Source organism: Aethalodelphis obliquidens, unplaced genomic scaffold, assembly GCF_003676395.1.
Source record: "Aethalodelphis obliquidens isolate GAN/ISIS:26980383/991018 unplaced genomic scaffold, ASM367639v1 scaffold55, whole genome shotgun sequence".
Taxonomy (NCBI): domain Eukaryota; kingdom Metazoa; phylum Chordata; class Mammalia; order Artiodactyla; family Delphinidae; genus Aethalodelphis; species Aethalodelphis obliquidens.
The window spans coordinates 14,085,047-14,111,286 of NW_020837999.1; the positions used below are offsets into that span (position 1 = coordinate 14,085,047).

At 46.6% G+C, this 26,240-nt stretch overlaps 1 protein-coding gene across 2 annotated transcripts in view; it reads right to left on the reverse strand.

The window, feature by feature from the left end:
- Window positions 1-18,990: 18,990 nt before the first annotated feature.
- UCK2 (uridine-cytidine kinase 2) overlaps window positions 18,991-26,240 on the reverse strand; it is a 72,019-nt gene continuing 64,769 nt past the window's right edge. Inside the window, exons 6-8 of one of the 2 annotated variants that reach the window (XM_027086449.1) lie at window positions 24,288-24,385; window positions 21,775-21,823; window positions 18,991-20,415 (exon numbers count right to left, since the gene is read on the reverse strand). In XM_027086449.1, coding sequence (XP_026942250.1) covers window positions 20,276-20,415; window positions 21,775-21,823; window positions 24,288-24,385 — 287 coding nt within the window. In that variant the 3' untranslated portion in view covers window positions 18,991-20,275. The remainder of the gene's footprint in view (window positions 20,416-21,774; window positions 21,824-24,287; window positions 24,386-26,240) is intronic. The other variant, XM_027086448.1, reaches the window with a different exon arrangement.

The following is a 26,240-nucleotide window of genomic DNA, read 5'->3' on the forward strand; positions in this document are numbered from 1 at the left end:
TAGAAAACAAATTTATGGTTACCAAAGGGGAAAGGTAGGGGGGAGGGATAAATTAGGAGTTTGGGATTAACATACACACACTGCTATATTTAAAATAGATAACCGACAAGGACCTACTGGATTGCACAGGGAACTCTACTCAATATTCTGTAATAAACTAAACAGGAAAAGAATTTGAAAAAGAATTGATATATGTATAACTGAATCACTTTGCTGTACACCTGAAACTAACACAACATTGTAAATCAACTATACTCCAATATAAAATAAAAATTTTTAAATTAAATTAAATTTTAAAACTTTTTATTGAAGTATAACACACATACAGAAAAGATTACATATCCTAAGTGTACAGATGGATAAATCATCACAAAGAGAATACACCTAGTAACTACCAGCCAGGTCAAGAAACCGAATCTCACCCTTCCAAAGCCTCTCTCTGGCCCCTTCCCCAACTCTTCCTTTCCCTCCTCCCCAAAGGTAAGCACTATCCTGAATTCTGAATCCCTAGATTCGTTTCTGGAGTTGAGATTTTCACCCAGGTCTGCGGGACTCCTGAAGCCAGGGTTTTTAGTAGGCACAGGACTAGGTGGATGGACGTCCCCCAGTCTGGCTGGGTCTGCACACCATTGCCAGGACTGTTTTCCTCAACCACATCCCATTCTGTGCCATTCTCCTTGCAGTGCCCTTGGTAGCACCGGAAGACAGGTGACAGCTCTAAAGTGAACTCTGGAAACAGGTGTGGGAGCTGCCTGCATCCAGGCCAGAGTCCCTCCCTTGGCTCAGTGACAGGGATATGCACTAGACCTTAGGTCAGTGAGGTTGCCCACATCCCTTCTTCAAGAATGTATGATTTAATGACAAGTCTGTCCTTTAGGAGAGAGCAAATCGATAGCCCTGAGCAGTGTCCTTGAATAGATATAACCATATTCTCAAAGCTAAGAGTTTTTATTTTGTGAGATGTGAAGAAAAACGGGGTGGGGGGAGGGGGAACGGGGAGTTAGTGTTTAAGTCAGAGAGTTTCAGTTTAGGAAGGTAAAGGATTTGGGACGTGGATGATGGCGAGAGTTGCACAACCGTATGAATGTACTTGGTCCCACAGAACCGTGCAGCTGAAGATAGTTAAAATGGTACGTTTTATGTTATGTGACTTCTACCACAATAAAAAAACATTAAAAAAATCTATATAGTCACTGCAAAATAAAATAAAAAGACTCCAGTTTGTAACAGGACAATAAAACATACCCTCCGTTCCCCCACCTCACCCCCTAGTCTCTGTTCTGGTACAAAAACAGAAAAGAAGCGTAAACTTTGCTGAGATAGTGATTAGCTTGGGTTCTTCTGAAGCCCTGAGTAACACAAGCTCTAACCCATGTGCTGCCCGCTTCACCCTCAAGCATATTTCAGCCAGACCCTTAATACAGAATCCTGTGGTCCACTCTCCTCTTGACAAATCTTATTTTTCTTGTGTCCTTTCACTCAGGACAAGATGAACCCCTGACTTTCTCAGGCAGCACCCATCAAGGCCCTGCTCCCCTTCCCTGGCCGTCCTGACCAGAGGACTGTTGGGTGGAAACAGTCTAGTGAAGGAATATTCCTCCCCTCTAAGCCATTGTGAGCTCAGGGGGGAGCCACCTGAAGGGAGATGGGCCAAGCCACAGACCCGAGTAAAAGAACTGAGGGTGGGGTTGGAGAGGTCCGTGAAGAGGGACTTTTAAAGTGCAGCTGTGATCAATACTGTCCCAAATGGGGATGTTATCGGGAACATGAGGCCCAGGCCAGGTGGCTGAGGTAACCATTTCCTGGTCAGGTGAGCAGGAAACCTAGTTTAGTGGAGAGCAGCGTAGCACTTGTAAAGCTCTCCAGGTGGGGGAGACTGGGAGGCAAGAACCCTGTCTTTGGGATGCAGGACACAGAGGAGGCAGCAGAGTGTAAGGTACAGAGTTGAAGCTCTGCAATTAGAAAAACATGGGTTCCAATGCCAGCACCTCCATGCATTGCTGACTTGGCATAATTTACTTAACCTCTCCTAAACCTCAGCTCCTTTCATGGAAAGTGGGGTAACATAATCCACCTCATATAAGTCAAGTGAGATTTAAAATAAAATAATGTTATTTCAGCGACAGACACACAGCAGAGCCTAGGTACATGGTTGATGAATGAAATGATTAGGAGAAATTTCAATTACGCCCCCTGGTGGAATTAAGCCTAGCACATTGGAAAATGGAAGGAGCATTTAGGAGACGGTGTGACTATAGGATGTCATGGCTAACACACACACACACACACACACACACACACACACACACACACACACACACACACACACACACACAGTGTCACACGAAAATGTCTGCATGGAAATCTCATTTTAACTTAAGTTTTAAAAACAGCGACTGTGATCAAATTTATTAACACATTGCTTTTAAAATAGACTCTGGGGGACTTCCTGGTGGTGCAGTGGTTAAGAATCCGCCTGCCAATGAAGGGGACACTGGTTCGATCCCTGGTCTGGGAAGATCCCACATGCCGTGGAGCAACTAAGCCCGTGCGCCACAACTACTGAGCCTGCGCTCTAGAGCCCGCGAGCCACAACTACTGAGCCCATGAGCCACAACTACTGAAGCCCATGCGCCTAGAGCCCATGCTCCGTAACAAGAGAAGCCACCACAGTGAGAAGCCCGCACACAGCAACGAAGAGTAGCCCCCGCTCGCCACAACTAGAGAAAGCCCGTGAACAACAACAAAGACCCATCACAGCCAAAAATAAATAAATAAAATAAATAGATTTATTAAATTAATTAATTTAATTAAATAGACTCTGGTGGCAAAGAAATCCAAGAATCCTCACAGGGGTGTTCCTTGATGGGGCAGGAAGATAGCATGATAACATGTCTCCAGGCTGTCCTCCTCTCCTCTCTTTCCATGGACCATGAGAGGGTACCTGGAGTCTCCCGTTGACTAGAGGACTTGGTCCCCTTCCCTCAACTGTCAGTGGGATAGAAAAGTCCCCCCTAGCCACATGTTCTTTTATCACATCTGTCCTGAAAAGTGACAGAGGATTTTCCTCTTGGAGCTTGTTTCAGGGATTAGGACAGAGCCACACTCCACCCACACTGTCCTACTTCCCCCTCGATGTTATCTTCCTCAAGTCCCCTGCGTGGGGAAGGAAGAGAGCCCCTCTCCTCAGGCTGAGGCAGATCCCTCCCACAGAGCCTGAGACAGGAACTCCTGCTACAGGAGACCTCCCTTCTTGGATGTCAGGCTGCATCAGGCCCAGGAAACATCAGAGCACGAGGCTCAGCCCAGCACTTCACTGACACTGCTGTTTCCTTGGCTCTGAACCAGCTGGTACACATCAACCAGCTGTGGGCCTCCTTTTCTGGAAGAGCTTACATTCTTTTTTTTTTCTTTTGGCTGTGTTGGGTCTTCACTGCTGCGCGCAGGCTTTCTCTAGTTGCAGCAAGCGGGGGCTACTCTTCATTGCAGTGCACAGGTTTCTCATTGCAGTGGCTTTTCTTGTTGCGGAGCACGGGCTCTAGGGCCTGCAGGCTTCAGTAGTTGTGGCACGTGGGCTCAGTAGTTGTGGCTTGAAGGCTCTAGAGCGCAGGCCCAGTAGTTGTGGCGCATGGACTTCATTGCTCCACGGCATGTGGGATCTTCCTGGATTAGGGCTCGAACCCGTGTCCCCTTCATTGGCAGGTGGATTCTTAACCACTGCACCACCAGGGAAGTCCTTACATTCAATTCATTCAACAAATGCCCAAGTGGGCCTAACTTTCCCTGAAGGAATTTTAGAGAAATTTATATGAACAATTTTTTTTTTTTTTTTGCGTTATGCGGGCCTCTCACTGCTGTGGCCTCTCCCACTGTGGAGCACAGGCTCCGGACGCGCAGGCTCAGCGGCCATGGCTCACGGGCCCAGCTGCTCCACGGCATGTGGGATCCCCCCAGATCAGGGCACGAACCCGTGTCCCCTGCATCGGCAGGCAGACTCTCAACCACTGCGCCACCAGGGAAGGCCCTGAACAATTATTTTAATGCCTCCTAAGTTTATGGCACTTATGAATTTTCAAAGCATTTTAACCTTTAATACTTCACTTAAATGTGACACCGTTCTGGGAGGTGGTAAGGACCGATATTATGATCCCTAAATGAAATTGAGGCTTAGAGAACAGTTAATCCAGGGTCACATAACTAGTCAACTGCAAAGTGAGGCCTAGGAGGAAAACCTGATGGGAATGATAAGATATATACACACGAAACAACTGTAAGAAGAAGTTGGGTGAGACTGGGAGGGGGTGACACGCTCCTGGAGGCTCCTGTCTCATAAACTGACCAATCTGAGTCCTGCAGGGAAGAGGTCAGTGGTTCCTCCTTCTTAAGACTCCCTGGGTCGGGCTTCCCTGGTGGCGCAGTGGTTAAGAATCTGCCTGCCAAAGCAAGGGACACGGGTTCGAGCCCTGGTCGGGAAGATCCCACATGCCGCGGAGCAACTAAGCCCGTGCGCCACAACTACTGAGCCTGCGCTCTAGAGCCCGCAAGCCACAACTACTGAGCCCGCGTGCCACAACTACTGAAGCCTGTGCACCTAGAGCCCGTGCTCCGCAACAGAAGCCACCACAGTGAGAAGCCCGCGCAGCGCAACGAAGACTCGCTGCAACTAGAGAAGGCCCGTGCGCAGCAACAAAGACCCAACAGCCAAAAATAAAATAAACAAACAAAAAAAGACTCCCTGGGTCTAGGAACTTGAATGTGCATATACCATTCCGCCTCGGATACATGCTGTGTCTATACGTGAGTGGCCATTGGCCATTTATGAGGTCCCTGAGGGCAGAGACGGCTTGGCACAGTATCTGGCACATGACAGGCGTTCAATGTTTTTGAATTGACTGCCTTCCAGCTGTTCTGAAGGTTAAAGCAGGACTTGACTTGCTGTGGCTCACTCTCGCCATCTAGTGGCCAGTTCTAAGAGAAACAGACCACAGATGGAGCCGAGTTTCCCAAGCCAATCTGGCTGCAGCATAGTCACACCTAGTCTACAGACCATTTTTCTGGTCAGGACCAACTCAGACAGATTTCCGTGACACTCTTTAAAAATATGTGTGCATCTCATGCTAACACTGTGCCTGGCTCCAAAACAAAAGTCAAGTAAATGGCCAACTATTAGGAACTGATTATGTGGACAAGTATGTGCAGGAGCACATGAAGATACAAGAAAAGCACATTTCACAGTTCCTGAACTTACAGCCTACAGTTTAACTTGGAGTAACACACTCCACACCCTAGGCATCCCAGCACACTCACATACTTAGAACAATGGAAGTTTTAGAACTCCCAGTAAGACTTGATCCTGTAGACAAAGCAGAATTTTTCTGGAGAAAAAAAGTTTGAAAGAAACCAATGGGATTACTTTTATTTTTTTCACTATTGTGAGTCAGATAAGCAGAAAGCCCTCTTGCTATAAAATACTAGAAATTCTAGATAAAATACCAAAATATGTCTTGCTTAATGCATAGTTGAGTACATAAGAAAATTAAAAATTTTTTACAGGGGCCAAGAATAGAAATTGAAAACATAAGGATAAGACACTGTAGAATATCAACAAGCAGATTTGTAATAAGATGAAATAGTTTTTCTGAAAGCTAAAAATATAGTCAATGAAATTAAAAACTCAGTGGATAAGTTTTAGACAACAGACTGAACATGGCTAAAGAGACAATAAGTGAATTGGAAATAGATCTGAGAAACTTTGCAAAAGTAGTTAAAAAAGGAAAAAATAGAATGAGAGTAAGAGACTTAGAGAAAAGAATAAAGAGTCCTGGGCTTCCCTGGTGGTGCAGTGGTTGAGAGTCCGCCTGCCGATGCAGGGGACACAGGTTCGTGCCCCGGTCTGGGAAGATCCCACATGCCGCAGAGCGGCTAGGCCCGTGAGCCATGGCCACTGAGCCTGCGCGTCCAAAGCCTGTGCTCTGCAACAGGAGAGGCCACAACAGTGAGAGGCCCACGTACTGCAAAAAAAAAAAAAGAATAAAGTGTCCTAATACATGTAACTACAGATCCAGAGGGTTAAAGGTGAGGAGGCACATTAGAAAAGATAATAGCTATGAACTTTCCAGAATATATGACACACGTAGCTCTTGCCAGTCAGGAAGCACAAGAAGGATAAATAAAAATAGATCCACGTCTCAACACTTCAAGGCAAATTGCAGAACATCAAAGACAAAGAGAAGTCTTTTTGAAAAAAAAAGACAGTAGAAAAATATGTTCCAAATGTTGAGAGGAAATACACAGCTAAATTATCTTTCAAAAGTGAAAGTAAAATAGACAGTTTCCAACAAAGAGCATACCACTAACACCCTTTGTAAAAGTGTCATTAAAGAGTGTACTTTAGAGAAAAAAATGAATCTGGAACTACGAAGAACAATGCAAAATGAAATAGTGAACAAAGGCATTATAAAACTCTGGGTAAATATAAAACAAGCACTGACAGCATAAAACAATACAGGTTTTTTAAAAACAATAAATGATAACTAACTTAGGGGATACAAAAGCGAGGTGAATATAATGGAAAAGAATCTGAAAAAGAATATATATATATCTGAATCACTTTGCTGCACACCTGAAACACTGTAACTCAACTATACTTCAGTAAAATGAATACATGAATATTAAAAGTAAAAAAAATTTAATTTTTCAATAAAAATTAAAAAGCGAGGTAGAAATAAAACTCAGTAACGCTGACATGTAAGCTGGACTGCGTGATCAGAGTTAAAACTTTCTAAAGCTCATATTGTTAGGTAGGAGATTAGAGATTTTTTTCAAGTCAAGTACGCCTGTCAATTTTAAAAGATAATCACCAAAGGAAGAAAAATATGTGTAATTTCCAAACCTGTAGAGATGATGAAAATGAATACAGAAATCTCAAGAACTTTTCATTAAATATGGTAGATTAAACCACTGTTATATCTCTGCTCACTCCTGAAACTACTCTAAACATAGTATTAACATTAATAAGTAAGTTTAGCAAGGTTGCAAGATAAAAAACCAGTATACAAAAATCCATAGTATTTCTATATGCTAGCAACAGGCAATTGGAAATTAGAATTTTAAAAAATACTATTTACAATAGCACCAAAAATTATGAAATACATAGGAAAAAATCTGATAAAAAATGTACAAAATCTGTAAACTGAAAACTACAAAGTATTGCTGAGAGAAATCAAAGAGCAAAATAAGTGGAGAGATATACCTTGTTCATAGGTCATGATTATATATCGAAGATCATTTAAAAATCAAAATGGAGTAACTCTGGTTCAAGCATTCAAAATGGAGCCAGATGGCCACTGTGGATGTGGTTTCAGACATGTTCCTGCATCACTGAGAACTTAAATTTTCTGAACTCTATCAAACTCAAGGACGCCACCAGTTGTTTTCAAAATAGTATTTGCTAGCAACTTCCAGCTGCAATCTTGTAACAATGTGACCATTTCGGATCCCAATCAATCCTTGCTTAATAAGCACCCTTACTTCTTACCAGCTCCAATCCTAAGTCTTGACAAACAATTTATATAACTTTGCGGTTTTTGCCTGTATAAGCCTCCCGCATTTTGTAGTCCACAGAATACAATTCAAGTGCTTCTTGATTCTGTGTCTCCCAGGCTATAGTCCTCAGCTTGGCTCAAATAAAACTCTTTTCTATTCCTATCATAGATTGTTTATTGATTACTTGAGTTGACAGTCAAAAAACACAACATTGTTAAGATGTCAGTTCTCCCCAAACTAATCTAAGTCTCCAAGGCCATCCCAATTAATGTCCCAGCGGGACATTTTGTGGAAATTGACAAGCTGACTCTAAAATTCATATAGAAATGCAAAGGACCTAGAATAGCCAAAACAATTTTGAAAAAGAACAAAATTGAAGGGCTTATACTACCTGATTTCAAGACTTATTATAAAGCTATAGTAATCAAGACAATGTGGTATTGACATCAAATAGACGAATAGATCAGTGGAGTAGAGTCCAGAAACACACACAAATATGAACAGCTGAGTTTTTGCAAAGGTACAAAGACAATTCAATGGAGGAGAGTCTTCAACAGTGGTGCTGTTGAAAAATGGATGTCTCATGCAAAATAATGAACTTCCATCTATACCTCACACCATAAACAAAAATTAACTCAAAATGGATCACAGACTTAAATGTAAAACCTAAAACTGTAAAATTTCTAGAAGACAACCCAGGAGAAAAATTTTGTGACATTGGATTACGCAAAAATTTCTTAGATATGACTCCAAAAGTGCGATCAGTAAAAAGTTTTTGATAAATCAGACCATCAAATTTTTAAACATTAGCTCTTGAAATGACACCGTCATAGAACAGACAAACCACAGAATAGGAGAAAATACAATTGACCTTGAATAGCACAAGGGTTAGGGGCACCAACCCTCCACGCAGTCAAAAACCCATGTATTACCTTATAGTCAGCCCTCCACAATCAGTGTTCTGTATCTGTGGATTAAACCAACTGGGGAATCTTGTAATACTTTAATATGTATTTATGGGGGAAAAAATCCATGGATAAGTGGACCCGCACAGTTCAAACCCATGTTGTTCAAGGGTCAACTGTACTTGCAAAGCACATATTTAAAAAGGATGTGTATTCAAAATATATAAAGAACTCTCAAAATTCAATAGGAAAACAAACAGAAAGGGCAAAAATTTGATATACACAACATGGATCCATATCAAAATTATGCTGAGTGAAAAAGTCAGACCAAAAAAAAGGAGTACATAGTGTATGACTCCACTTATATAAAATTCTAGAAAATACAAAATAGTCTATAGTGAGAAAGCCAAGCAATAGTTACTTGGGGAAGAGGAGGAAGGAGGCTTATGAGGAAACTTCAGGGAATGACGGATATATTTACTATCTTGATTGTGATGATGGTTTCATGAATATATACATGTCAAATTTTATCTAACTGTAAACTTTTAAGTATGTGCAGTTTATGTCACTTATACCTTCAAAACTCCTTTTTAAAAAACAAAACAAAAAATTACATTAACAGCTATCATTCATTGAGAACTTGTCATGTTTGATTGGTTTTTCTGCTTATATTATCTTTGCATATTTCTATTTTAAGCAGAGTAGGAATGACTCAGCTAAAAGACCACATTTCTCTATCTCCCTACACGCAGATACGGACATAGGCTAAGTTCTGGCCAATGAGATATCAGCAGAAGTGTGTGGTACTTCTGAAAAGTCTTTCTTAACAAGAATAAGCCATGTCTTTCTTTTCCTCCTGTATGGAATGCAAACCTGTTGACTGGAGCTCTAGCAGCCTTTTTGGAACACAAAGTAATCTTGAAAATATAACCCAAGTGCTGATGATAGAAACAGAGGCCTGAGTCCCTGACAACATGATGAAACCACCATATTTGCCTTGAACCTCCAGTCCCTAGACTTCTTTTGTGAGAAAAATAAACTACTTTGCTTAAAGCCAATTATTTGGGGCGCTTCGTTAGTTTGTTTTGTTGTTATATGCAACTGAACCTAATCCTAACTGACAGAGCCTCTTTCAATGATGCTTGGTATGGCAGAGCTACTTCTCAGACTTTGGGAAGGTTAGATCCTGTGACACGTTGACACTTTGACCAGAGGTAAAGAAACAAACATTGTCTTCATGCTTCCTGCAGGTTCACGGACACTGTCCCAAAGCCACGCTCTCCGAGTGGCTGACACAGGCTTTCACTCCATTAATCCACTTTGCTGTTTTCATCTGCTCTCACCTCCTTTCTGGCTATGTACAGACATCTTATTTTCCTCACCCACACATTTGTCTGAGTCCAACTTGATCATTTCTTAATACCACTTTGGCCTAGTCACCTTTTCCACTGAAAATAAATAACACATTTTATGTTTGTATGACAGCTTTTATTGCTCTAATTCATGTTATAGCTGTTCTTTCACATGATCTACTAAACCATTAAGTTGAGGAGGGCAGAGAGGAGTCTCTCATTTCTCAGATGGAGGGGCCTGGCAGGAGAGGTGATGTGACTTGCCAACATCCCAAGGAAAGAGTGGAAGCTCAGACCAGATGAGGTTCCCTGACTCTGTGCCCATCTTGCACTGCATGCAGAGCTCTCCTCCCTCATTCATTTATTCCCCTTTGTTTTTCAAAAGTTTGTCAAACACCTGCTCTGTGGCAGAACTAAGCCATGCCAAGCATTGGGTGGGGATACTAAGAGTAGCCAGACATGCTCTATGCTCTCAAGGAGCTCCCCATGCAGGAAAGACAACTTTTTACACACGCAGACAGTACCGTGGACAAGCATGCACCATCTCTACCTAGTGACTGAGCTGCGGTGAAGACAATTCCCTGGTGTCTTCCCTTATCTGTATTTAGGAAAAAACCAGAAGATTCTGGGATTTCCCCCTTTTCTCCTTTCATTACCAGTCATTTCTGCCTTCCATTTCATAATCATCTCCTTTGGACCTCTGTGTGATAAATGGATTTTTTGTGTTCCCCATCTATTCAATATCATCTCAAAGATTTTGCCTTATATTCTTTTTCAACAGTTTTCTTTTTATTTCCCTCCACTCTGAATTGGTTATTTCATCCTCATCCATTGCTGAACCAACATATGTTCTTCCTGCTGTGAGGTCACCCTCCACTTCTGTCATCACCGAATTCCCCTTGAGCCCTTCACTCCTCCAGGATTTTCTCTCTTTGGCTGTTTTCCTAGCCCTCTTCACGGGCTTTCAGAGGGGGCACTCCCAACACTTAGGCCACTCCTGAAAAACTCAAGGCCTTTGGAACCCAGGGCTGGAAAAATGTAATCTTTCCTGAAGGGTAACATGAAGGCAGAAGCCCTACTAGACAAAGGCCTAACCAAGGCCTGGCTCTCTAGTTAACCAGCCATGACCTTGGGCAGGTCACTTCCTCTCTCTGGACCCCAGTATCCACTTTGGTAAAAAATAGTATTTAACAGGAGCCCTTGCCTGACCCAAACACAATATAATTCTAACTGTACTGACCTGCGCTGTCCAATAAGGCAGCCACTAGCCATGTAGCCATTGAGCCCTTGAAATGCGCCCAGTCCCAATCAAGATGTGCTGTGAGTGTGCGATAGACACTAGAGAACGAAGACTTTGTACAAAAAAAAGAAAATGCAAGATATGAGTAATTTTTACATAGATTACATGTTGAAATAACGGTATTTTGGATATACTGGGTTAAATAAAATATAATGTTAAAATTAATTTCACCTTCTTTTTACTCTTTTAAGTGTGGTTTCAAGAACATTTTCAATTACCTTGGGGTTGCTTGTTGTGTGTCCACTGGCCAGCACCCAGACAGCTGTCACACAAGAAGCCCAGTGCCATGGCTGGGTCCTGACTCACTCAAGACACATAGTAAAAGGAGACAAATTCATCAACCTTAGTCACCAGGTGACCCAGAAGATTTGGATCTAGACCAGTGTTTCTTAATCTGAGGATTAAGGACAGAAGCCTTGGGCAGAATTCAGGTGGTCTATGATCTTTAAAATTTACATCTTTATTTTCACTGGCCTCTACTTGACATGTTAGCCTTGCCTTCCGTTATGAATGTAGGAAACAAACCACAGGAATGAATGTTAGTTGTACTTGGACTTGTTTGTCAGCAATAGAAATCAGAGTTACGTTCCTAACACCTTACAGTTGCCGCAGAATTTCAAAATACGATTTAGTTTCATCACTATGATACCATATAGTGGTTATTAGACCGGCCACTGAATCTTGTTATTTGATGTGTTAATAAAGAAGCACACGTATCACAGATTTGTTTTTATATTTTGGTAACTGTGTTTCAGTATAATTTATTTTCTTAAATTTCTTTGGATGTTATTTCATAGGTGTAAAAACATTATTCTGACAGGTGTCCTTAGACTGCTAGAGGGTTCCATGGCACAAAAAAAGACTGAAAACCCTAATCAAGAAAGACAAGGCACTTTCATCGGCTGGAGTACCAGGGGGGACCCCTAACCCTGAAGGGGCTGCCAGGACAACGTAGGCTGTCCCACTGGAGATGCCCAGCGCCGCCCCTCAGCTTGTTCGCCCCACAGACAGACTCTTCAGCTACAGAACAAGAGAACATAATATCTGACCCCTTTGTTTTGGTGCCAAGGCTTCTGGATAGTCAACATTTTGAGGTCCTAAAAAGCACACCATCAAGTATTTGGATCCATTTTAAATACCTAAATGATATGTACAACAGATATCCTTCCTTATTCCACCCCTGAATCCAACTCCCATCTCTGAGCCTCACACCCGTGGGAGGTGTCAGGGTCAACAAGAGGGCCAGAAATGGGTGGGTTTCAGCCTGGGATGCTCATAGCCCTGGGGGCGGGCTAAAGCTTTGAACCTATTGGGTTGGTCTTTGCGTCAAAATATCCTTTTGTGCTTTTGCTAAACCCTCCTCTGGCAACTCTGAGATTAGCCCTGGGGCAGGGCTCCAGCAGTAGCTACAGAGAAATCTGGTTTAGGAATTATTCCCCAAGCCAGCCAGCCTCTCCCAGATGCCCTGAGCTACTAAGAAAAAGCCTTCTAGGAACTCAGTCTCACCCACTGCAGCCCAATTACTAAGAGTATAAAGACAGCTGCCACTCCCTGGACACTTTACACCCAGGCAGTCCTGCCTGTGTACAAGCTCTCATTCAACACTGAGCAAAGCAGGGGTCCTTATCCCTAGAGTACAGGCTGCACAAGACCACACAGCCATTACGTGAAAGAGTCAACATTGAAACTACATCTGTCAACTCCACAGTGATTTCCCCCAACAGGCTTGAAGTCTCCCTTTGACTTGAAGCCAGACAACAGTGAAATCATTGAGCAGAAGGTGGAATCCCTTTTACAGAACTCAGCTGACCCCCAACTAACCAAACATAATTTTTAAAAGAAGTTCGATTCTCTCTCTTCATTCTCCTGCCTTCCACCCACCCAGGTCCTTCTTCCTGTAGCTGCCCAAAAGAGTCAGTCCAGGGCTTCCCTGGTGGCGCAGTGGTTGAGAGTCCGCCTGCCAATGCAGGGGACACGGGTTCGTGCCCCGGTCCGGGAGGATCCCACGTGCCGCGGAGCGGCTGGACCCGTGAGCCATGGCCGCTGAGCCTGCGCGTCCGGAGCCTGTGCTCCGCAACAGGAGAGGCCACAGCAGTGAGAGGCCCGCGTACCGCAAAAAAAAAGAATCAGTCCAATGGCAGTGGTCCACCCCAACTTCTGCCACCAGTGCCTGCCCTGGAGAAGCTCTAAAGGACTACAGGAGGAGGAATTTTTGTTTCCAACCCTGAAATCAAGTCCACTGCAGACCTACAGCCCAGTCAGTAGTAGGATCCGGACCCAGTCGTTTTGCCTCTGGGCCCTAGGTTCCTCATCTGTAAAATGAAGGGCTTTGACTTCAATGGCTTCAAAGAAAACCCTGAGAATTCTCAAGGGAGAAGCTGCTTTTCTGCTTTTCACATTGAGACTTCAAGGAAGACTTCACGAAGGGCTCCATGACTAAAAAGCATGCTTGAAGGCAGTGGACTAGATGACTTCTAAAAGCTTGCCCTGCTCCCAGGACATCCTAGGAACTTTCCCAGGGCAGACATGCAGCCGTAGTTTAGTGTCTCCTGGTGCTGGGTTTTGGGGGGGGCTGGGGGGGTGGAGGGTGTCTTACAACCTAAGAGGCAGTGCTGAACTTGAATGAGCTTCTGAGCAGCCTTTAATGCCCCTTTCCAGTCCTCATGCAGGCAGTGAAGGGCTTTAAACAGCACAGATGACATTTTCAGGAGAAATGGGCTCTCCAGTGCTGTGAACATCACAGATTTAAACGGTCTACGCGATTAAATACACAAGGTCCTGGGTTTCCAACTCTGCCTATTCATCTGACTCACCTGTAGTTTGTTATAAAAGACCCTCTCCCTAGACCTACAGAATCAGAATTCTCAGGAATGGATCACAGTAGTGTCTTTATCAAGCCCCGGTGATGATGATGGCCAGCTTGGGGAACCACTAGAGTTGACTGCAGCAACAGAGAAACTAAGAAGTAGGAGCTGATGCTCCTACCTGCCTTAGTGAAGGCTTTAATAAAGATCTTCCAGGAAAAAAAAAGAAAAAAAGAATCACATCAGAAGTAGTTAGACTTCTAGGCCCTCTGACCATTCTCTTAGAAACCGTGATAACCAAGCAAATAGTATTAGTCCCACAACCCAAGGCAACCCCCAACCCCCGTTGAGAACTGAGTTTCACCACTAGATGGCAGACACGCACCAGGCAGCCTCCTCCTACAGCACAGTCCTACTTCCTAGCTTCCTCGGTAGAACTGGAGCAGGACCGCATTCCTAACATACTTTGCAGGACTGTTTGAAGGCTGGAAAAGTCTGATGTGAGTGTTATCATGAAAACTGGGAAATTTCAAGAACTGAAAAGAAAGTACATGGTGCACATGGTGCTCACTGATAAAGAGGAATCTGGAAATATCCTCAACTCTAATTCCCTTAGTGAGAGCATCCTGGGCTTGTCAGATAAAACCCCATGAAGCACATGAGCTTGTAAGGCAGAGGCCAGGCTGGCTTCCCCTGGCCCAGGGCAGTCAGCACTTAACACCATGGTGAACCCCAGGCCATTTTCATCCCCTGCATCACGGGCGCCACTGACCTAGTCCCAGCAAATCCTCATTGTAAAAGGGGATGCCAAGCATGGACTGGACTGTGCGAAAAATGAGTTTGCGTAAGGCACAGTTTCATGCTCTCCCACCCGTAAGCTCCATCCGTTCATCTGAGGAGATATGTCTAGATAAATCTTTAGTCCTAGCTTCAAATTGATTCAGTTGGCTAGTTTGTTATTTTAGTTCATGGTGTAACTGAAAAGATACATAAGCATATATGCAGGTACAGCCCAAGATTTAGCAGGAAGGTTAACTTCATTCTGGGTTTTAGCAAATGTGTTTAAACTCTGTTTTAAAATAGAAATCTAAACAGCCCCCAGCACCAGATGATGAAAGAAATCAATCCCTACGGTCCCATCCTCTCAAAGCTTTCCCACATCCTAGGTCTCCTTCTCCACCTCTTGTCTTTAAAACTCTTATGCAGGTCCTAACGGGTTTCTTTCAGTCTGAGCCGACGCGGTTTGCAGCACTCACTCGTCAAAAGGGTGAGTCCAGGATGCAGAGCGGAAAGTGGCTCAAAGGATGCTGCGACAGGCGGTTGGGAGGCAGAGCAAATCGCTCAAGGGCTTCACTGGCCTGCACAACTGTGCCTCAAATTACAACAAGGAAGCAGAACTGAATTCTGAGAAATGAACAGAGTCCCAAGCAAAGCTTGGACTCCAGACGTGGTCCACAGATAGGGGAAATGTGAGAGCAACACACAGAGCAAACTGGATCGCAGCTAAAGCGGCTTGCACAACCACGACTCACGTCTTCATCTGCCTGCAGGTAATAATCGAGCTTGATAACACACACCTAAGTGTTATGTGAAAACACAGCGGCCTTCTGAGGATGGATTCCTCTTAAATCCAAGTTCTTTTGGATCTGAATTCCTTGAAGGGTTTGCCTCTGTCCTTGGAACAAGTGGCTGGAAATAGCAGGGCAACTCCACACATCAATGAGGGTCATTGGGTGCCTGGGAGGCAGCAGGTGAAGGGATGAAAGGGAAGCTGAGAAAAGGCAGGGCCGGGGGGAAGAGTCAGGATGCTACAAGGAGCACAAAAGCCAATTACTTTAATTATTTTCGAATCCTCGGTGGTGGGTGACCTAGATCTTTCAGTAACAAGAGATGATGATTATCTGCATTTGATTGATGTATGACTATACACTAAATGGATATAGTCATCAGGGTAATCACACACATATATGTATGTGAATTCAACCTGAAGTTGTTCACATTGTCCTAATGTCAACTTTCCTCCACCCAACCCCAATAAAGTTTTCTTTATTTACAAGGTTTTGTTCTGGCTTTTATTGTGAAAGTTGAGGAAGGGATGGGGAAGGGAAGACAGGAAGGGAGGAGACTGCACAAACCGGATGACCTCAGAGGGAGCAGAGCCGGCCAGAGCCAGAGAAGAGAAGCCTCCCAGGGATCTCAACCTGGCTTCAGAAGCAGAGCAGAAACACACAAGTGCACACATGGTGGCCTGGGTGCAGCCCAGGAGGGGAGGCATAGTGACAGCAGGCTGGTGCCCGTATCCACACAGCGAAGGCCTGGAGGTGCTACTTTCCCTTCAGCTCGCTGGCCTCAGCCACTGTTCCTCCGGCCCAAGCACCACAAAGAAGGCAAGAGTGGGTTCTTTTCTGTTCAGTCTTTATTTACAGCAAAGTACAGAGTATGTGGTCATTTATGTAACTGCTAAGAGTAAAGGCAGGGCAGTAGAAAGAAAAGGGGGAAGCGCAAGCATCTAAGACACACAGAAAAAGCCTACGTCTTTATTTACCACTCACTCTGTTCCTAAGGCAGGACTGGCTAGGCACTCACTGCCTCTAAGCGTGGCCGGATGCTGACCTGTAGCCAGCCCCCTGCCCCAGGAGGGCCGAAGAAGGCCCAGAGACTAAGATCAAAGGGGACTCAGCTCCAGGCTCACCCCGACAGTTTCCTCAGCCTGCTCTCCCTCTCGTTTGCTCGGACACCGAGACTTTCCCCACTCCACCCTGAGGTCAGGGTGAAGGAGAGGAGTGGCAGAGAGGTCCAGTCAGCCCTTCTCAGAAGCCCAGCCCTGGGACCCAGAATCTCCCTAGCCCGCCTCACCCACACGGTTGTGGACAGGCAGGTGGGGAGACTCCAGGGCAGAGGAAAACACTTCCCTGCAAGAGGCTACTACTTCCCTCCAATAGCCTTGGGCCCTAGTGCTGGTCAAGGATGTCAAATCAGGGAAACCTCACAAGGACAGCAAAGGAGGTGATACACAAACGAGCTGGGCTCCAGTCCCTCCTGCACACAAGCCTTAGCCTGACCTAGTGGCCTCATGAGACTGGCAACCCACCCTGGACACAGAGACAAGTGTCCAAGCCAGCCCAGGAGAGGCAAGAAGCCAGTGTCCTTGACTGCCCAGCAGCCGAGACCACAGTGGGTTGCTGCAGAGACAACAGGTTCTGAAGGGTGAACCGGGGACCTTTCCCTGCCACCCTCCCCAGCCTGTTCTTCAGAGACCGCTGCCTCTTTGAGGGCCTACCCTATCCATTCCAAATCAAAGGACACCTGAAGTCACAACACTGCATCTTCCGTATGCACACTGCCAGCTCTCTGCCCCTATTGGTCTCAGGCTGCCCAAGAACAAGAAACCCAGGGAGCAGAAGCTCCACTGGGGTGAAGGAGCTTGGGACCAGGCCTTCCCACGACACAATGCCTGTTCCCTAAACACATGGTCCTTGGACAATACCTGCACAGCTGGGAGAAGCAAGCACCACAGGGTATCTCTGAAGACAAGAGACTCCCACGTACACACGACCAACATCAATCGCCCCACTCTGCTCATCCGTGTCGCCTCCCTGGACAGCAAAGGGTACCCAGGTGACTCATGTCATGATGTCTGGCCTAATGGCTCTACCTGACTCTCCAATGGAATCAGAGATCCAGTGACTCTTAAAATACCAAGTCCGGGATTGGCCACATAGAAAGCTCAAATTCAGATACTCAGTTGGCTAAATGCTGGGGTCACCACACCAAGGCAGAGCTTCCCGTCCCCTCCTGGCCCCAGACGTACTATGTCACAGAACCAGAGGAGTCGTCAGCACGGCCCAGTGAGCCCCCAACCGAGACACCAAGAATTGGTGACGGTTTTACCCAGAGGCAGGGCAGCCCTAGAGCTGCTTCCAGCGAGGACAGGGCTATTCGGAGACACTGGAGGCTTGGTCCCAACACCAGGAGTAGATGAGGAAGCGGCTAAGTAACTCAAGGCTCAGAGATCAGAAGAATCCATCTTCCAAGGCAGTGGGATAGACAGCCAAGGCACTGAATGGTTTGGCACCTGTGAGCTTCAAGTAAAGTTGACCGTGCTACCACCGAAGGGCCGAGGCTCTCCCAGACAGGGACGGGCTTCCCCTGATCACAGACAGGCCCCACCCAGCAAGGCAGGAGACCCCTGGGTCCTCAGGATCCTGCCATCTACCCTTCATCTCAGAACCGCACAAGGCATGACTGGAAAGATAATCAATACTGACTCGGAAACACGCACTCCAGAACTTGGCCATCCCGCCAGGTACCGGCCTTCAGAGCAGGCACCTCGGGACCCTCCCCTTCTCCAACCAGGCAGCTGCTGCCCTTGGGGGGCTCTCTCAGGGCCTGCAGCACAGTCTCCTGAAGGTCTCAGGGGTGGCAAAGCCCTGCTGGGGATTAGGTTTGACTTTTTGACACAGCCCAACGGAGTTAGAGTCAAGTGGAGTCCAGAAAAGGGGAGGCAAACTGCATGGCCGCTTGCTCCCGTGTGACTAGAGTTAACGGCATCAGTTTATCTGAATGGCTCAAGGGGCTATGAAAGCAATGGAAGGAGAAGCGTTCCCCAAAATGTTTCAGGCTGTGGCAGTCACAAGGGAATAACTAAGGGCATAGCCTACCGAGCACTGAGACGGAACACACTGAGGTGAAAAGCTTCTGCCTCTTCTGCAGTTAAAAGGTGACGCTTCAGGCCTCTATAATTACACCTCCTTCTTCTCGCTTGGTCCCCTGCTTCCTCCACCCCTCCCCACCAGGAATCTTCAGGAATCCGTACTTCTTGCAAAGAAGGAAGTTTTCACCAAGAGGGAGCCCTCGGAAAAGCTGGAATTCTCTACCCCAAATGTTTTCAGCCCAAGACTCCAACTTGTGACTTAAAAACGCCACTCCCAGGCTTCCCTGGTGGCGCAGTGGTTGAGAGTCCGCCTGCAATGCGGGGGACACGGGTTCGTGCCCCGGTCCGGGAAGATCCCACATGCCGCGGAGCGCCTGGGCCCGTGAGCCATGGCCGCTGAGCCTGCACGTCCGGAGCACGGGAGAGGCCACAACAGTGAGAGGCCCGCGTACTGCAAAAAGACAAAAACAAACAAAAAAAACACGCCACTCCCCTTCCCCACCCCTCGTTTCCGGCAGCTGCCACGTGACGCGGCAGCATGGTAAATAAGTCAATCAATGTGGCTGTGATGCTGCCAGTGACGGTCCCCGTTATCCTCACCTCGCTGCAAATCCCCACGCCTCGGGGAACAAAAGCTACAGGCTCCCTACACGGCAGAGCTCTCTTGCCACCCTGTGAGGGGCAGGCTGCCGGCAGAGGCCCTCAACCGAAGCCCAGACTGCAAGGGTCCACTGTGCACTCCACAGCTTGGGGGACAGCCCAAGGAATCTCATGGGTGACTTCCCTGGGAGGCACCAGCATCTCAGACGATACGACAGGCAGAGAGTCCCACTCCCTCCTTCCCCACTCAGTCAGGAAGCGACCCCGTCACATCCCCACCAGGGAAGGAGAGCAAGGCAGCTCTGGCTTTCCGAGAGACTGAGAAGCGGGTGAGTAAGGAAGGAAGTGTGGAGCTACCCGAGCAGCCAGAGGTGGGCAGGGGCAAGAAGAAAACGCAGAAGACTCGTTCCCCTCAGTGGGCCCCTTCCCTGAGTTTGAGTTTTGAGTTGAGGTCTTGCCTAATTTCAACTCAAAAAAAAAAAAAAAAAGAAAAAGAAAAAAAAAGAAAAGAGGATCTCTCATTAACATTATCCTGAAGCTCCAGCACCAGGAAGGTGGCATCTGGCAGGGGAAGCAATCAAAAATTCCAAACTCCACTTCCAACGAGACCCACGGACACCGAGAGCCGCGAGCCGTGAGCCTCCCTCCCAGACGCCTGAGCCTTACCCACCTGGAACCCACCAGGCAACTTCCCTTTGGTGAAACTCCAGCTCCAGCCCCCAAAACACACTCAAGTACAGGCCCTCCTGCAGAATACTTACGGCAAACAGCTGTACAGTATTTGTACATTTACACAAAAATAGATCCTTTTCTATATATATATATATGTATGTATTTATAACTGGTTACACGTTGAAGTCATAATTAGGCATCACCAGTAGTAGTTGGCACAGTTTGTCATTTAAGCTCAGGGTCAAGTTCTGTTTCATTTCTCTGCTCCGAAGTACCAAAAAAAAAAAAAAAAAAAAAAAAAAAGGCATTTCATCTCCATGGTGTTTTCTTAAATACAGCAATGTCATAGGAAACCATAGGAAACCATATGTATAGATGCACAGTGCCTCTGCCCCCTCCTCCTGTCCCTTGGAGATCGGGGCCAGGGTCTGAGGAGACGGGGGTCAGTGCGGCCGGCTGCTGGACTCCGAGGCCTGCCTCTTGCGTGAAGGGGTATAGCCATTGAGATAGCCGTTGGTCTGCCGTTTGGAGAGCCCTCCGTTCAGGATGTCCTGGATGTGCTGCACAATGAGGTTGATGGCCACTGTGGGGCAGAGACCAGAAAAGTGTTAGGGACACAGGGAGGGTGGGAGCACGTCTGTGGGGCTGTGGGGCTGTTTGGGTGGACGGCACTCAGGAACCAAAGGCTAAAAACTGTTCCAGGAAGCTGGCTCTGCTGCTTGCCAGCAGGTCACGCCACCTCCCCAAGCCTCCATCAGGGCTAATATGACCCCCGCAGTGGCATTCTCGGAGTAGGACAACGTAGAACACGATCAGAGGCACGGACTGGATGAAAGCAATCGACCCGAATTCTGTAGACATGAGGTCTGGCCTTCGCTCTGACACCATCAATTAGCTGTGAGACCCTTCCACTGGGCCCCCATCCCATGCAGCTCCCCATCCCAAGGACAGGGACCCTACAGAAGGCCCTCTCCTCCAAAGGTCAAATGGGACTCTCTTTCCTTAGCCTTGGAAAGAAATCATATGATTCAAGCAAATGATCAACATTAACATAACCCAAAATGGGCTAAACATCAAGTGCTCTCTGAGGTGATGCCCCAAGAACACCCCTCCCCCAGGGTATGCTCCAGACTATATAAGCTGAAGCTAATGTGAGGACACAAAAGCAAACCCACGCTGAGTGCCAATCTACAAATGGGCCTGTGCTCCTCAAAAATGTCAGTGTCATAAAAAACAAAGAAAGGCTGAGGAAAGTTAAAGGAGATTAAGTCGATATTAACTGTCCTGGATGTGATGAGCGCACTGTGGCAATGTAAATGAAAATGGCCTTGTCCTTAAGAAATATACAGTGAAATTTTCACTGCTGTGACTAACTCCCAAAAGGCTCGGCAAAAATTTTACTTTTTAAACAGAGGAAAATTGAAATAAATGATAAAGAGAATGAGAAGACGGGGTATTCTCACAATTCAACTCTGCCCCACTATGTCTAAGTCCAGGGATAGTCCTACTTTCTAGACAAGTCAAAGCTAACGCATAAATGCACTAGTGGTAGAAATCCCTTTCCCTTTAGGAAAGGCTACCTTAGTGGCAGGTCATTCTAAATTAGATTAAGAAGGAAATCTACTTTTGCTAAAAAATGGCCTCAGATACAAGGCAGCCAGGTACCATCACTGGGAATGACAGTAGAAGGTAATCTATTGCCCTCTGATTGTTGCCAGAGAAGCACAAGTTCACGCCTGTCCCCATTTATGTACATGCATATTCACAGGGACCTGTCCCCGAGGCCAGATGCATAGGTATAAATACCTTTCTGGCTCACAGCAGCAGCCAGTGGCTCAACCACATCTATAGAGCCTTGTCTGGTTACCACATCCTACTCCGAAGTATAACTGACAAAGGGTAGAAGTTATGCCCCACGGGATGGCACTCCATGAGGACTCACCTAGATTATCTGCACCTCTAGGAATGATCACATCAGCGTATTTCTTTGTCTGCGAAGAAAGATATTTACAATGCATTAAATGCATTACAACGCATTAAAGAGAGAAGCTGGACCAAGCCCCTCTTCTAAGGGAATGTGGGGAAAGGGCCAGCCTTCTACCAATCCCAGAGAGCAGCAGCTTGTGGCTTTAAACAGAATACATTTTATCCACGTTATCTAATTTATAATAAATCGGCTTTTCCCTGAGTTCTCATTAGCAGTTAACATTGTTTCAGCTTACAATCTGCACAGAGAACGTGGTCCTTGAAACCAAATATATAACTGCCTCTTCACTGATGGAAAACCATCAGCTAGTAAGACCAAACTTAAAGGGGAGCAATTCACCTTGGATTTCTATACACGGTTTATCTAGCACGAGGGTAAACCCAAAAAGAAGTAATCGCCATTGATGACCACTTTCCCTGGCTCTGTTATGACACAGCCTTAAAAAAAAGAGAAAAAAAAGCCCACAGACTCTCTTTTTGTTTGTAAAGTTTACTGATATTTTGTGGACCATTTTACAAATAACTTGTGTCCTGGTGAGACCACATAAACGATGCCTTAGGACATGGGCGTCTGTACTCTGCAGCTTCCACGCTACAACTGTTGAATTGCGACTGATGCCCAACTTGAACCAGGCCAACAATTTATCAGACCCAAGTTCCTGGTTGACGTGGGAATGAGCTGCTTTTCCCTGAGCTGAGTGGCTGGACAGGAGGAACAGGTAGAACAACCTAGAAAATATTTACGTAAAATTCTGAGCTCCATTACAAATAAGTTAAACAGCAGGAAGTTGGCAGTAAACTCTAATGTATGTTCAGTAATCAGTTTACTTTGTATTCTTTTTTTTTTTTTTTTCCCCCAGTACGCGGGCCTCTCACTGTTGTGGCCTCTCCCGTTGCGGAGCACAGGCTCCGGACGCGCAGGCTCAGCGGCCATGGCCCACGGGCCCAGGCGCTCCGCGGCATGTGGGATCTTCCCGGACTGGGGCACGAACCCGCGTCCCCTGCATCGGCAGACGGACCCTCAACCACTGCGCCACCAGGGAAGCCCTGTATTCTTATTATTAAGTTAAAAAGAGCAGGAGAGGTCTTCAGATGGATGGATAGAATTTCACAGCTCCACAGCCACTTCTGCCCTCTTCCCAGAAACCTAATCCTGTGACCCAATCCTCTCCAGGGGAATGAACAGGGCATCAGCGTTACTCAGGCTGACTCAAAGTCTGCCCGGTTCCAGGCTGAAACAAATGTCAAGTCTGTTTTGATGCAAAACCTACTAACAGACTTAAAGAAACAAAGAGGCCCCCCGGGGTGGGGGGGATGGGCAGGGGTGGGGTTCGGCGGATGAATTGGGAGATTGGGACTGACATATATACACTACCATGTGTCAAATAGAGAGCTAGTGGGAAGCTGCTGCATAGCACAGGGAGCTCAGCTCGCTGCTCTAGGTGGTGACCTAGATGGGAGGGATGGCAGGGATCTAAGAGGGAGGGGATATAGGTACACGTATAGCTGATTCACTTCATTGTACAGCAGAAACTAACACAACATTGTAAGGCAATTATACTCCAATAAAAATGAAAAAAGAAAGAAAGACGGTTTGGGATCATATTTTTCCATGGGAGGAAAAAGAAGTTAATTATCAGGCGAGGCAGAGAAATCCCCACACTCGGCCACACTCTACACCTCTCATCTCCCTGAAGTCATCACCCAAGACAAGACGAAGACCCAACCTCTCTCGCTTTCTCTCAGAACTTAACCCCACCACTCCAAACCTTATGTCCCTGAGGTCTTCCCTCAACGTTCGCAGATCTTTCATGAAGAAGCTGGGGTGTTTCCTAGGCTGAGGGCTGATTCGCTAAAAGCTGAGAATCCCCCCGTCCTCACCCTTCCTTCTCTGAAAGCCACCTCACTAGAGAGTTCCCAGCTGCCGTGGGCAGGCCTGACAGAGCCCGTGCTAGGGCAGAAGTACAGAAGCCTGTTCCAATATGGCGAACCTCTCAAATGGGAACTTACACGGGGACCAATGACAAGCTCGAAACGGGGCTCAGATGTAGTGGCAGAAGAGATTCAGAAGGGAATACCTTGTAGCTGAGGCCTCCTACACCAGTACTCCAACCATCACAGACCTTCTGAAGACCCAAGTGGCTGAGTCTATCCTGGGATACTGATGCACCCTCGATAAAGGGTCTCAAAGGTAGTCTCACACCACGAGCCTACCAAGCAAGAAGTGTACAGCTTGCTGGAATCAGACAGCAGGATCCTGAAGGGGTACCCCAGAAAAAGAGTGGCAGGACAGAGCTCTTGGAGAACACAGTGATAGGAAACAAAGCACCAAAGGCTGCCCTTTCTTGGGACTTGAGGATAGAGGAGGGAATGAGTGAAATCCCAGCCAGGGAGCTCAACTTACAGACCTTTATTTGTTTGATTACATGTTAAAGACTAAATTCAATGAAAAACAAGAACACAACTCACTGGCAAGCAGAATTCCTCAAAGGCAGGCTTGACGAATGTAATGTACTGAGATAAAATCTGCTCAAGGTCCCTCCCTCTTTCGCTGATGTCCCTTAATACTAGAAGAGAAGGAAAAACAAGAATCAAGAAAAGAGCGCATGAGTCAATACATGTCCGCCTTTCACGAGGCCGACCAGGATCGCACAGGCTTCACAATGACTCTGGATGATTCACAAGCCGGATTCCTAAGAGACTTGACCGAGAGCCAGTCAGCAGCCGCTTTGGGAAAAACAAGTTGCATTTTCACATCTTGCTACAGTCAAATCCAGCTATGCTCTCCAAAGCAAGAGGTTTTCCAGGAAAGGCCAATAGTCTTCTGGTTTCAAGCAACATTTGACCCAAATAAAACTTCATTGAGAACCCCAGAAAAAGGCAGGACAAACTCATAATAGGAAGTGGACCGGGCCCAGAGAGGTGGTGGGGCTTCCTGGAAAAGGGTGCGGGTTGCCCGGAGACTTCTCCTTTGCCCACCCTGATCCCGTACCCTTACACTTACCTGTGTTCAGGGTGGCAACCCTCTGCTGATGTGCCACCTCCACCTGCCCGGCTCCCACCCACACTTGAGCCCCTACAGGGGGTAGAAGTGGGGCAGAGGGCCCAGCTGTGGTCAGCCACTCCTGCCCACCTCAAGCACAGAGGTCTGCAAAGGGAAGACCTCTTAGTGAAAGATGAGAAAACCATGGTGTAAGAAACCATGGCCTGGAGCTGTGAAGCTGTCCAGATGGACCCAAACTCACCATCTTCTACCTTCTTCCTCCTGGGGGTGCTGTTATTCGGGGACTTGCAACAAACACTGCTTTTAATACAGTCTTTCATCAAAACACGGAAAAGCGTCCAGAATCCTCGTTCCGCCACTGTACACTAACCTCCCTGGGCCTGAGTTTCTCCCAAACTCAGCAAGTGAGTTTGAGTCCCATAATCAAAAACAGCCCCTCCCTACAAATGTTTTCAATCTTGGCTATTAACTCTTTCCCTCCTACCCCAAAAGGGTATCGAATCCATCTACAGTCACTTGCAATGGGCTCTCAGCTCCCCTCAATCATTTCTCAGGTAATCGTTTCAGTGTGGGATGAAACTCTGAACAAACATAGGGAATCCTTGTAAGTGAATTTCTGGAAAGCCACGTCTGTAAATAATTCTGTGTTTAGGCGCAGGCATGCGCACAGGAACGCACGCACGTGGGGAAGGGCAGGTAACAGGGAGAGCCTGTGGTTTTGGTCCAGGCTGGCATGAAGTCTGCACGATCAGATGGCTAGAAAACTGTCAGGAAGACCCCATTCCAGAAACCCGGGTAACAAATATACTGCTGTCACCATTGATTTCTCTACCAGCTCCTCAAATCACAAGGAGTTTTCCCCCCGCATGAGCCCTGGCAATAAAACGGTTGGTTGGTCCCTAAATCGTCAGGATTTGCCTCACAAACCCTGCCGCCTGTGCACCCAGCCCAGCCAGGAAATGGTCTTCTCAGGCATTTGGACACAGGGCCCCGCTCCAGCTGCCACCGCCGCTGCTCTGCCAGGGACGCTTGGCCGAGTAGGAGCCCCAGCAGGTGCCACGTGGCTCAGCCCCACGGGCCTCCAAGAGCTCGGGCACTCAGGCCAACGGGCCCGAGCTCACCAAAACACACAGCCCATGCGGCCTCCAGCTCTTCACACGTCTCCAGATAAGGTCCAAAGAGAAAAGGAAGCCAGACCAAAAGGTTGTCAGAGCTGGAGGGAAAAAAGCAAACACACGCCGCACTTATTAAGCAGCTTTGACTCAAAAGCCCTGCAAATAAATGCCTGATGCCGGGTTTGTTTCACAAGACGTGCATTTCACACAACTGCTGACAGCTTCAGCACTGTGGGAACCTCTGTCCTTCCCCCAGAACACACACACACACACACACACACACACACACACACACACACACAC